This window comes from Pangasianodon hypophthalmus, chromosome 24 (genome assembly GCF_027358585.1).
Source record: "Pangasianodon hypophthalmus isolate fPanHyp1 chromosome 24, fPanHyp1.pri, whole genome shotgun sequence".
NCBI lineage: Eukaryota > Metazoa > Chordata > Actinopteri > Siluriformes > Pangasiidae > Pangasianodon > Pangasianodon hypophthalmus.
Genome location: NC_069733.1, coordinates 1,702,210 through 1,715,090, shown reverse-complemented (window position 1 = coordinate 1,715,090; position 12,881 = coordinate 1,702,210). Strand labels below are relative to the sequence as shown.

General features: G+C 37.1%; 1 protein-coding gene across 1 annotated transcript; it reads right to left on the bottom strand.

Annotated features, from left to right (window-relative positions):
* Positions 1-3,713: 3,713 nt before the first annotated feature.
* LOC117595961 (uncharacterized) lies at positions 3,714-12,092 on the bottom strand. The gene is made up of 6 exons (XM_034299302.2): positions 11,048-12,092; positions 8,876-10,923; positions 8,195-8,536; positions 7,862-7,975; positions 7,761-7,783; positions 3,714-6,374 (listed from the first exon to the last, which is right to left on the bottom strand). Exons 2-6 carry the CDS (start codon positions 8,916-8,918, stop codon positions 6,237-6,239), a joined length of 660 nt encoding a protein of 219 aa, XP_034155193.2. The 5' UTR covers positions 8,919-10,923; positions 11,048-12,092; the 3' UTR covers positions 3,714-6,236.
* Between the last annotated feature and the right edge of the window lie 789 nt (positions 12,093-12,881).

Here is a 12,881-nt window from a genome sequence, read left to right as displayed (position 1 = left end):
GGTGAAATAGTGTTATTAGTGTGTTCACTATCAGTGTGTGTGTGTGTGTGTGTGTGTGTGTGTGAGTTGTAGTGAAGGAGTGTGCTGGAGTGTGTACACTATCAGAGTGTGTGTGTTGTGAAGGATGAAGGAGTGTGTACACTATCAGAGTGTGTGTGTGCTGTAATGAAGGAGTGTGTTGGAGTATGTACAGTATCAGTGTGTGTGTGTGTGTGTTGTGAAGGACGAAGGAGTGTGCTGGAGTGTGTTCAGTGCTGCATGAGCCAAATCTTTAAACACGGCATAATCCCAATCCCTCTTTAAATGTGCCTTTTATAGGATTTCACTTTACATTAAGTCTGTTCATCTGTCTGCATCGTGTGAGCACCGAAATGATGATGAACAATAAGTGGAATGGAAGTTCCTTAAAATCAGTTTATCTGCTATTACACTTTTCTACCACTAGGCTCCTGCATGCACATGGTCAGGAGTGTGTGTGGAAATATACACACATCCTCATGCATTAGCAAAACTTGATGAATCCCATTTAATGCCTAGAAACATGCGTACACACGGTTTATGCACAAAACTATATGAGCACACGGTTGATCACTCTGGTGTGGCAGTTTTTAAGGACTGACTGTCACACATGCTTCTGTTTTTGCAGCAAAATCCAGCAGCCTTCATTCTGGTTTTTGTCTGAAAAGTGCTCTGTTACATTAATATGCTGCTTTCTTTACTGACATAAATGCATTTCTCTGTAAGATTTATTTTAGCTAGAAAAGTAATGATTAGAAATCTAAAATGTTTTGTACTGACTCAATGTTTTTGTACTAACTCAATAAGAAGTCATAAAATAAACATCTATAACAAAATTTGTACTAAAATATAGGGTGCACTTTTGTAAAGTGCTGATCATCAGTGTGGACCTTCTGTATCCACTCTGTCTTTGGGATCAGCTTCTTGATGTTGCTGTTGTAGGACACAAACTGCTCTCCATCCACCAGACCTACAGCAGTGACATTTCTTCCTGTTGTGAGGGCAGTGTAGAGGTACTGCATAGTGTGTGTGACTGTAAAAGTTGTTTTAGTAACTTAACAGGCGTTTAATATTAGTACATCATTAAAAAAAAGTGGAATGCTCTGAACAAAAACTATGCAAAAAGTATAGTGACAACAGTCATCATCTCAAGGTGTGTGTGCTTCACAAAGTAGCAGAAGCACCTCTTTTCTACTGGATCCCAAACACACACTCCTTCCTGTACACAGTCATATTTCCACACATTATATGCCAAGTGGCAGAAACGAATAATGAATAATTCAGTCAGTGCTTTATGTAACTGAGCTCCGTTTCAGCTGCTGTAACAAGCAGAGTGTCACATGATCACACCGGATGTGGAAATCTCACCGTCATCATCAGCGGCCGCAAGATGGCGCTGGTGCAGCAGGAAGTTTTAAATGCAGGGGACAGAATTGTGCATTAATCAGGTATTTCATCATCCAAACTTCATATCGAGCTATGTCCTTCCACAGCTGGTTTAATATGTAGACCTTTCTTTCTTTCTTTGCCATTTCTGCCACTGAAGCTTCAGAACAGTAAATTAAGCTACGTTTAGCCAACTTTCCCCAAGTTATGAAGGTGGAAGCAACAGCCAGCAACCGCACAGAACTATCATGCAATTCCTGTCCTGATCTCACAGAGACATCATATGGAGAGATGGCAAAGCTTCCGAGGTTCTTAAGAAAAAAAAAAACAAGGGTCACCAAGGAACACAACCCCCTGCCCTGTGGCCCCTGGGATAGGCTCCAGGCTCCCCACAGCCCTGTGTAGGATCATGAGTATTGAAAATGGATGGAATGAATGTGTTAAAAACAAGCCTGTTGGTGTTAATATTTCCTTCTATCTCCTTTCATGTACTTTCAGTATGTTTCTTAAAACTTCTTTTTCTGGACGAGGAAAGTATAATAGCATATATGTTATACTTGGGAATATTTTAATGACACTACTTATTTACTTATTAAGTGGGACTCCCAATCAAGTCATTTAAAGAGGGTTTTTAGGTGTATGAGCTTTTTACATATGAAATGTGAAATGATTGAGACTAGATTTGCATTTCCTTAAATACACATTGTTTAAAAAGCACTGAAAGTTAGCTTAAAAGAAAGTTTATGGAAGATAAAATTAGTAAAGACTGTAAAGAATTATAAAGTGGGGCCATGGAATTCCCAGCATGGTGGGGTTCTTGGCACGAGGCTCTATTTTTGTGTTAGGGGCAAATCGTGTGGGGGCAGGGGTGTATTTGGGTTTGCAGCCATTAAAGGTCATAGGATTTTTTATTTTTGTGTTTGGGGCAAATAAAATTCAAGAGGTTTGACCTCTAAATATAGCTTCAAGCAGCAATCTGCAGGGTCCAAGCTCCCACAGTGGCCAGTTCTTGCCAAGATACATAGACGAACATACTAGTTTTGTGATAATAGCTCAATGCTACTTGTGCAAAATGCCTGCTGAAAGCTGATTGGCTGAATTCAGACATGTTTTTAAAGTAATTAAGTAATGATTAAAAATCCAGTTACAAATTAGAGGAACGACGCAGCACACCAAATTTCAGCCCAAACAGACTTTTGGCTCCTGAGAAACAGCTACTTGAACCTAACACACATTTAAATTGACTCTAAATCACAAAATTGATTTACGGTTCTTGATCAGATGTATGGTTTCTGATGATTTACAGTTCCTGAGAAACAGTTATCTGACTTTAGCTCTGCCCCTCTGTATGACCACCCCTGAAATCTGCGTATGACCTCAGAATCTTGTTCTGTATAAGCTTTTCAATTTTGTTACAGCTATTTGAGTAAATGAGGCTCCACCTCATTAAAGTTGCTTGACATGTGGCAGCCATATTGTTTAAAAATGTGTTTGATAATTATTGATGTTCACATTCTCCAGAGTAGTTTGACAACAAATTTGTAAAGATAGGTAAAGATCCAATGACTAGTTCTCACAGTTCATGTGATATGGACCAAAACATAAAACCCAGTGCTCTAGCACTACCATTGGGCCGATCGGGCCTATCTCACTTGCCTGGGTAGTGGGAGGAAGTGTTACCTGTTGACCAAGTTTCATGGTTCTATGACTTACAGTTGGGTATATATATTATGTTCTAAGGCAGAAGACGAAAGAAAGAAAGAAAAATCCTAACAATTACAACAGGGTTCAAGCACCATTGGTGCTTGGACCCCTAATAAGAGGAAGAATGAGGAATAATTCAATGCTTTTCAAGCTCTGTAATAATGATTAATTAGTACACACTACTAATGGATATATTCTCCTTATTGTAATAATGCATAACACTTTAAATGTATTTCAGAATCAAATGGTAAAATGAAGAAAGAGAGGGGGGATGATCAGAAAAAGACAGATAAGGAAAGAGCAGTGAGTTAGAGAAGTTTAGATCAGTGAAGTGAGGAGAAGAGGAGTGGAGCTGTAGGAGGCAGCAGGAGGAGAGACGAATAACATCTTAGGATGATGGCAAAGACATGGAATATCCAAAAAGCAGCCTACAGAGGAGGGCCAAGGGCCGTAATACATATATATTCACACCTGTGTTACCAAAAAAAAAAGATTTTCATGAATGTTACAAGCAAAACAGATGATAAAAAATATGTACATCTGTCCTGGTTAAAGAGAGAGTAAAGTGTCCCACTTGAACAGTAACACAGGAAAACGCAGAGAATCTGATAAACAGAGATTATAAAAAGTTTTACCTGTGTTGGATATTTCTTGATGTTCACTTTTGAATAGTGTTAGGGAGATTTTAAGCTTTTTAATAAAGATATCTTGTTAGATGATATGACACTGGGATGAGGGTAAAAATTGACAGAAAAAGTCACCTTTTCAAAAGTGTCCCACTTGAACAATATTCACCATAATTACTTACACATTAACGACTCAGTTTCACTGAAAAAGAACCAAATCCAGAAATGAAATAAACCATTTCAGACTCCTGAGATTCCACTTGGAAAAGCTGGAATAGCAAATATTTCTATTTCACTGACAAGATGACTAGATGAACTTCACTTTATGGGACATGAGGATACATTTTTACACACAATATCAATTAGTGTTTAATACAAAGTACAGTTTTTATTGTCAGAGCTTCTACAAATCTGTTATTTTCTTAGAAACAAGCAAGAAATAAAGACATGTATCTATTTACACTTGAATATTTTATTACACTGGATATAAACTGAGAGACCTGATACAAGGTTTAGAGTAAAAATTAAATGTGCAGAATCCTGAAGCTATTATATCATATTATATTACAGTCAGGTCCATAAATATTGGGACATCGACACAATTCTAACATTTTTGGCTCTATACACCACCACAATGGATTTCAAATGAAACAAACAAGATGTGCTTTAACTGCAGACTGTCAGCTTTAATTTGAGGGTATTTACATCCAAATCAGGTGAACGGTGTAGGAATTACAACAGTTTGCATATGTGCCTCCCACTCGTTAAGGGACCAAAAGTAATGGGACAGAATAATAATCATAAATCAAACTTTCACTTTTTAATACTTGGTTGCAAATCCTTTGCAGTCAATTACAGCCCGAAGTCTGGAACGCATAGACATCACCAGACGCTGGGTTTCATCCCTGGTGATGCTCTGCCAGGCTTCTACTTCAACTGTCTTCAGTTCCTGCTTGTTCTTGGGGCATTTTCCCTTCAGTTTTGTCTTCAGCAAGTGAAATGCATGCTCAATCGGATTCAGGTCAGGTGATTGACTTGGCCATTGCATAACAGTCCACTTCTTTCCCTTCAAAAACTCTTTGGTTGCTTTTGCAGTATGCTTTGGGTCATTGTCCATCTGCACTATGAAGCGCCGTCCAATGAGTTCTGAAGCATTTGGCTGAATATGAGCAGATAGTATTGCCCGAAACACTTTTGTCAGCAGTCACATCATCAATAAATACAAGAGAACCAGTTCCATTGGCAGACATACATGCCCACGCCATGACACTACCACCACCATGCTTCACTGATGAGGTGGTATGCTTATCATGAGCAGTTCCGTTCCTCCTCCATACTCTTCTCTTCCCATTACTCTGGTACAAGTTGATCTTGGTCTCATCTGTCCATAGGATGTTGTTCCAGAACTGTGAAGGCTTTTTTAGATGTCGTTTGGCAAACTCTAATCTGGCCTTCCTGTTTTTGAGGCTCACCAATGGTTTACATCTTGTTGTGAACCCTCTGTATTCACTCTGGTGAAGTCTTCTCTTGATTGTTGACTTTGACACACATACACCTACCTCCTGGAGAGTGTTCTTGATCTGGCCAACTGTTGTGAAGGGTGTTTTCTTCACCAGGGAAAGAATTCTTCGGTCATCCACCACAGTTGTTTTCCGTGGTCTTCCGGGTCTTTTGGTGTTGCTGAGCTCACCGGTGCGTTCCTTCTTTTTAAGAATATTCCAAACAGTTGTTTTGGCCACGCCTAATGTTTTTGCTATCTCTCTGATGGGTTTGTTTTGTTTTTTTCAGCCTAATGATGGCTTGCTTCACTGATAGTGACAGCTCTTTGGATCTCATCTTGAGAGTTGACAGCAACAGATTCCAAATGCAAATAGCACACTTGAAATGAACTCTGGACCTTTTATCTGCTCATTGTAATTGGGATAATGAGGGAATAACACACACCTGGCCATGGAACAGCTGAGAAGCCAATTGTCCCACTACTTTTGGTCCCTTAACAAGTGGGAGGCACATATGCAAACTGTTGTAATTCCTACACCGTTCACCTGATTTGGATGTAAATACCCTCAAATTAAAGCTGACAGTCTGCAGTTAAAGCACATCTTGTTCATTTCATTTGAAATCCATTGTGGTGGTGTTTAGAGCCAAAAATGTTAGAATCGTGTCGATGTCCCAATATTTATGGACCTGACTGTATTTACCCTTGAATATTTTATGACACTGGATATAAACTGAGAGACCTGATACAAGGTTTAGAGTAAAAATTAAATGTGCAGAATCCTGAAGCTATTATATCATTTTATATTATATTATATTATATTATATTATATTATATTATATTATATTATATTATATTATATTATATTATATTATATTATATTATATTATATTATATTATATTACATTTTGTAAATGTGATGTTACAAATGATATAGTTCTTCCAAACATGGACCATCAGAAACATCTGTTTCATATTAAATAAACAGTAAATGATATTTCACATTACGTACACACATTACTCTGTCCGACTGAAGAATATACCACATGTTGATCCACCTTTTCATCATGTCTCCTGATTCTCTTGGTTTTATTCTTAGAGAAGTGAAGTGCAGCGTAATGCACCGAGTCCGAGTCAGCAACCTGCAGAACAACAAAGATACATATAAATAAAAAATAAATCAAGTACACCTAACATATTTTCTCCAGATGTTCTTATTGAGCTGAAGTGAAGTTTCACAGAGATCATAAAGCCCTCATAGTGGAGAATCTTCAGAGCCTCTTTTTCTGAGAACCTTGAGGATTTCCTCCTCGACCATATGAAAGCATGTGTAGTTTCATTGTTCCTATATTTATCAATTATTATATTTATTACTTTTATTAATATTATATTAATTATTATTATTATAGTTATTAGCTATAATTCAAATGTTTGGTCAATTGAATTAAAATAATTTTGAACCAAACCTCAATAACTCAAAAACAAGAAGTCTATAAATAATATCAACTTGATAATGACCTAATGTTCTGTTAGTGGAATTATTAATGATAAAAAGATCTATAACTAATAAACGGAGAAAATGTACTTGTATTTAAATAATGAGCCTAATATTTTAATAGCTGGATTATATTTAATTATATTCTATATAATAAAATTAAAACATGTATTTTTATGTGAGAAATGTTTGAGAACCCCTGCTTTTTTATTTGTTTATTTTTTGAAAATTGATTTAAAACTGTTTTAAATAATGAACACATTTTCATAAAAAACAAATCTAAACTGATTCTGTTTTAAAAATTAATGAATTAATTCATGCAAACTATATATATATTTTTTTTGCCAATTATACTTTTTGCTTAATGTATGCCTAAACATTTTGAATATTTAATTTCTTTAGAAATGACTAGAATTAAGATCATCTTGTGCCTTTTGTTTTAATACACATCTGGAACACACCAACAAATATTCATCAGGCTTTCATGGATTAAAAAAAAAGTTGGCACCCTCTGTGGTTTTTGAATGAAAAGGGAAAGGGTACCTCTATATTAAAATATATATCTACAAAAAAATGATCAGAATGTTAAAAACATAATGTGGCTCTAAGAAGAGAACAGAAAAATATCTGGAAAAAACTTTTTGTCATGAGCCTCTCAACTTCCAGTCTTTACTTGAAGAAGGCAGCGTCTGGTTAAAGCAGAAACGATGAGAACAAGAGGAAACTAGTGGCTCATGTATAGATGCCAAATATTACACCTGAGAAGTTCCAAGAGCTGCTTAGAAGATATGAGCTTTATTATTATATTTCATTATTAATATCTTAAAATTTACCCAATACACTAAATGTTCAATTGCTGTAATTTACTTGTCGTTTGTCTTCAAATAAATGTTTTTTTACTGAGAAGTTAAAAAAATTCTTCATCACAAAAAAAAAAAAAAAAATGCCAAATGCATCGATTTCTGTTACAAAGTAAATCAGAGTTAATTATTCTGGAGGTCGGTGTGTGTGTTTAAATTAGTCTCAAATTTACCTCATTAGCTTCTGCTTCAGCACCTAAAGCAACACAAAGCAAAGATTATTATTATTATTATTATTATTATTATTATTATTATTACAGGAGTAATATTTTACCTCTCTCAGCTTTTCTGTGCTTCAGTATGATGAAGATCAGGACACTCAGAAGAATCACATTCACGGCACCAAACACCACATTCAGCATGACGAACACAGCAGAAGAGTTTGAACCTTGGAGAAAAATATTAAAGAAAACATTTTGATCCCTAAACCTGCATCATATTTTAATTTAAAGATGTGCAGAAGCCTTCATGAGAACAAAAAACAACAAACCTTTTGCTTTATCCTCAGAAAAAGTTTTATTTACGCCTGAAATAAGAAACATTAATTTTACAACCTCAGTCATCTCAATCAACTTTTACTGCAGTTATTCACTTTGTATAAATTTACCTTTCACTTGTAAAGACGTCGAGTTGCTAAAGATCATTTTATCACTGAAGCTGCAGTAATAGAGTCCTGTATCAGAGACATTTACTGCAGTGACTGTGAGAGACGTGTTCTTGCCATGAACAGACATCACTATTCTCTCACTTTCAGTAAAGAAGTAACACGATTGTGATGGAGCTGATGTCCTAAACTTTTTGCACCCAAGAAGAAGTGGAACTGAATCACTCGTGTGTTTAAACCAGTAGATGTAACCTGGATCAGTCAGATCATGTTGGCACCAAATAGTGACATTATCTCCAGCTTCTGCCTCCAAAGTTAAAGAGCACAGAGTCTCTGAGAGCAAACCTGCAACCCATAAAACACACACCTCATTTATAACATCCCAGATTTTATAGTTATATATGTTTTTTAAAGTTATAAATAACTTCAATGCATACAGCTAAGACATGAGTTTTTTTTCATTTTAAAATGGATTTGATCCTCTGTGTTTCATTTTTAACTTGGGGAAAAAAGTTGTGTAAATTCTCTAAAAATCTCTTAGCTGGACAGAATAGTTTTTTTTTAATTTGCAGCTTTCTGAATAATTATATTTTTCAGTTACACAACCATGTAATTAAAAATGTATATATATTACAAATACAATAATAATTTAGTAAAGCAGTAAATGAGATTATTAACACTTACCCATGGCACAGAGAAACACATGCAGAGTTAAAAACTGAACCATTGTGTATCAGCCGAGAGACAAAGAGGAAACAATCTGTTGAGCAAATCATATGCTGCTTTATCTGTGTGTAGGGGGTGTGGATCTTTTCACACACACGCACACACACACACACACACACACACGTCACATTTCAGTAGAAGGTCAGCTGACTTAATGATGTTCATTCCAATGAACTGCCAAGTTTACCTTGTTACCTTGTTACCCTAGTTTATTTTTATATGATAGCATCTGTAAGAACCTCATATTCTATATTCCACTTATTATTTTAGGTTTATATGTAGCAGGAATTATTTCAGATTGCTAAATACTCAGTGAGAGCATGATGGTACAGCAGGAAGTGTTGCTGCTTCACAGCTCCAGGGTCCGGGGTTTGATCCAGGATAAAGTGCTTAATGAAGATGAATGAATGAATGAATGAATGATTAATTTTATAGTAACCAACACAGCTTTTCACTTCTGGCTTTATCAAAGACTTTTATTCAGAAAATTCCTTTTGCAGCCCTGTGCTCTCACTCTAATGTATTATGGGGGAAAAGCCTTTTGCTCAGTGTTTATTGCAGCACCTTACAGTGACCTCTTTTTATTTACTTTTACAAACTAATATAACTAATATAGCCATTTTAGCCATCAGTAGTGTGAACTGCTCCATAAATGTTGCACAGCAATCGACATTCAGACTTCATTTTAACAAAAATCAGGAACATAATCTTTCAAGCTTGTTTTTTTGTTTTTTCTGCAAATGCAATAGTTGCAAAAAAAAAGTGTATGAAAGCAGCTGGTGGTCAGAAGCAGATGAGCCACAGGTGAAACTGTCAGTTTTCACAGTTCAAGTGTTATGCATTCAAATGTACCAAGTGTCAGGTCTGTGGTTGGAAAACATTCAAAAGATAAAAATGGACAGTTGCTGCATATGTTTGAGCTAAGACCTGTGGTTTAAGTGATGTCTTCACATGCAAGAAACTTGAAATGACTAAAGTTGAATGTAACTGGCAAAAATATATGTACAATGGGTTTGGAAAGTAAGTATTCAGATCTCATTCACTTTTTAAACAACTTGTTATAAATTTATAACTTGTTACAAATTAAATTAAAAGCTGTTTTTTGTCCAGTAATAGCTATAAAATATGTCATAATGACAAAGTTTAAAAAAAAGATTTTAGATTTTAAAAATTAAGATTTTTTTTTTTTTGCAGATTTATTAAAATTCTAAAACTAAAATCTTTTTTAGCTAATTATTCAGACCCTTCATTCAGTACTTTGTAGAAGCACCTTTAGAAGCAGTTACAGCTTTTGCACACATGGATTTTTGTGTCATTTTTCCCATTCCTCCTGGCAGATCATCTTAAGCTCATTCAGTTCACTGTTAACTGACATCTTCAGCTCTTTCTACACAAGTTCTCCAGGGTTCAAAGCTGGGTTTTGGCTGAATCACTCAAGGACATTCAGAGACTTGCCCCAAAGCCACTCCAGCATTGTTCTGGCTGTATGCTTCGGGTCGTTGTCCTGCTGAACGGTGAACCTTCGCCCCAGTCTGAGGTTGTGTGCACCCTGATGCAGGTTTTCTTCATGGAACACTCTGTATTTATTCTTACCTCAATTCTGAACAGACTTCCCATCCCTGCAGCTTAGAAGCACCCCTTTTGCATGCAGTGGTGTTAACCAGCTGATGAGTAGTACCTGGATTCACAGGAGATAGTGCTTGGAATTTGAAGAGTTTTTCCAAATCAGACCTGAGAATCTTTTTGCGCATGCTTTCTGAGTCCTTTCTAAGATGGTTTTCCTTTCCATCAGGTTCCTTTCTGAAGCTCTGTTAGAGTGGCCATTGGGTTCTGGGTCACCTCCCTGACCAAGGCCCTTCTAGCCCGGTTACTGGGTTTGGTCAGACGGCTAGCTCTAGGTAAAGTCCTTGTAGTTCCAAACGTCTTCCATTTCGCAATGATGTAGCCCACTGTGCTCCTGGGAACATTCAATGCGTTGAATGCTGCGGCCCACCATAGTATTTAACCTATGTGTTTAAAACTTCAGTTATAAATGTAACTTGCCTATATGAAAGGGTTCCATGTATGTGTGAGTGTATAATTCACTTAACACAGCTAGTAAACACACAATGTTAAATATTTCCTACTCACCTAATGAGAGTTGATGTTGTTTGACAGATACCAAGTGCTGGATGTCAGGCTGATGGGAGAAAAGCTGCAAACGGAGGTCTAGGAAAACCCTCGGCCTCTTCCTATATTTCGTTTTGCGTGGCATAGATGTAGAAAATCCAGTTTCACAAAGATACGTTGTTGGAATCTGCGTCAGAAATCTTACTGCTTTGTTCAAAATCTCTGGATACTCTGACATAACATGAATCTGAATATTTGTTAAGGATTTCTTTGGAAAGAATTTTCATGTTAAATTTGACAAACCAATTTAACAAACCAGTCACAGTGACTAAAGCAGTCTGTTTGTGATGACCTGCTCATGCTCAGAACAGACAGAGGTCAGAGGAACATGGGGAGGGGTGTGTTTCTGATTGCCAATCCCACACTGTGAAGATCCACCAGCAGGATTTCCTTCTGAGCAAAGGTGTAGCCTATTGCTTCCTCTTTTAGGAAACCTTCATCCTAAAAGAGCCTGCTCTCATTCAGGGCAACAATGAAGATGTTGTACTGCTTAAGCAACCAGATGAGTTCTCTGACAGAGTCTTTCAGTCTTGTCGTTACCGGTGGTGGTGGTGGTTGTTGTTGTTGTTGTTGTTGTTGTTGGCTAACGGAACTACAGCGAGGTTAAGAAAAAAACTCACCTGCCGACACTCCACAAGGAAGCATGATTAAAATCATCAGAGCGATGTGGTGGTCCATTATGAAGGGTTTAAATAATACTAGAGCTAAGAACACCAATGCTGTAGCAGTGCTCAGAGCTTTAGCGAGGGAAAATAAAGTCAGTCAGGTAAAGTTCACGTGAGCCGATATGAAACAGGTGCGCGCGCTCATGCAGGTGTTTAACGCTTACGTAGGTAACCAGGGAGACGGACGGATGTTTCACACTCCAGTCCAGTAGGCGGCGGTAATGCACCGGAAGCTGGTTCGCCATAAAACCTCATATGAAGAAGATGAAGAAGAAGGAGGCGGGGTTATGCAGGTATAACAATCAATTTCATATGGATTCCGGCACAAATATGCAAAAAGTGCAATTAAGCATGAAGAAATAGAGCTAACAGTAAAATATAGCAAATCTGAGCTTAAAAGTATAATCAAATCAGGAGTCAAAAGGAAATGGCAAGAGGAATGGGATGCAGAAAGTAAGGGTCGAAACTACTATATCATCCAAAGGAAAGTAGGTGAAACAAGAAATAGTTACAGAAATAGGAGGGAGGAGGATATGATTTCTAGAATGAGGCTTGGTCATACAGGACTGAACAGTACACTGAAAATAATGAAGAAACATGCTAATGGCTAGGCTACTGTGAAGCATCAGAAACTGTAGAGCATGTGTTTGTACATTGTCCCAAATATAGGGAGGACAGAGAGAGACTTAAGGATTGTATTAAAACAAATAAAATGGTACTCGATATAAAAGAAATCCTAAGAAGGAGTTCTGGAGATGTAGTTTACAAAGCAAGTTTCCTGTTTTTAGAAAGTACTGGACTCTGCAGAAGGATTTAGTAGGAGTTAGTAGTAGGTAGCCATGCTGATCCACACTCCACTCCACAAGGTGGCGGTCATGCACCTATAAGGTGTTTGCCAACCGCCAATAAACAACAGAAGAAGAAGAAGAAGGCGAAGAAGAAGGACGAGGCGGCGGCGGCGGCGGCGGCAAGATGGCGCCTGAGAATTTACATGTTATAAATCTTTCTGTATGGCGTTTAGACTTTCCTTCTTCAAAATGAGTTAGTTAAACAGTTGAACTGGCCTTTTCATGAGCTATAATCGTTGGGACGCTCGAACAAATTTGGACTTGATGACAAGTTGAAAAGAA

What these genes read in the sequence shown, in the direction of transcription:
- LOC117595961 (XM_034299302.2), bottom strand. Translation starts at nt 8,918, where the DNA reads ATGGTTCAGTTTTTAACTCTGCATGTGTTTCTCTGTGCCATGG. An exon ending in GCACAGAAAAGCTGAGAGAG is followed by an intron (nt 7,784 to 7,861) that starts GTAAAATATTAC and finishes GTGTTGCTTTAG; the next exon opens with GTGCTGAAGCAGAAGCTAAT. An exon ending in CTGAAGCAGAAGCTAATGAG is followed by an intron (nt 6,375 to 7,760) that starts GTAAATTTGAGA and finishes GTTGTTCTGCAG; the next exon opens with GTTGCTGACTCGGACTCGGT.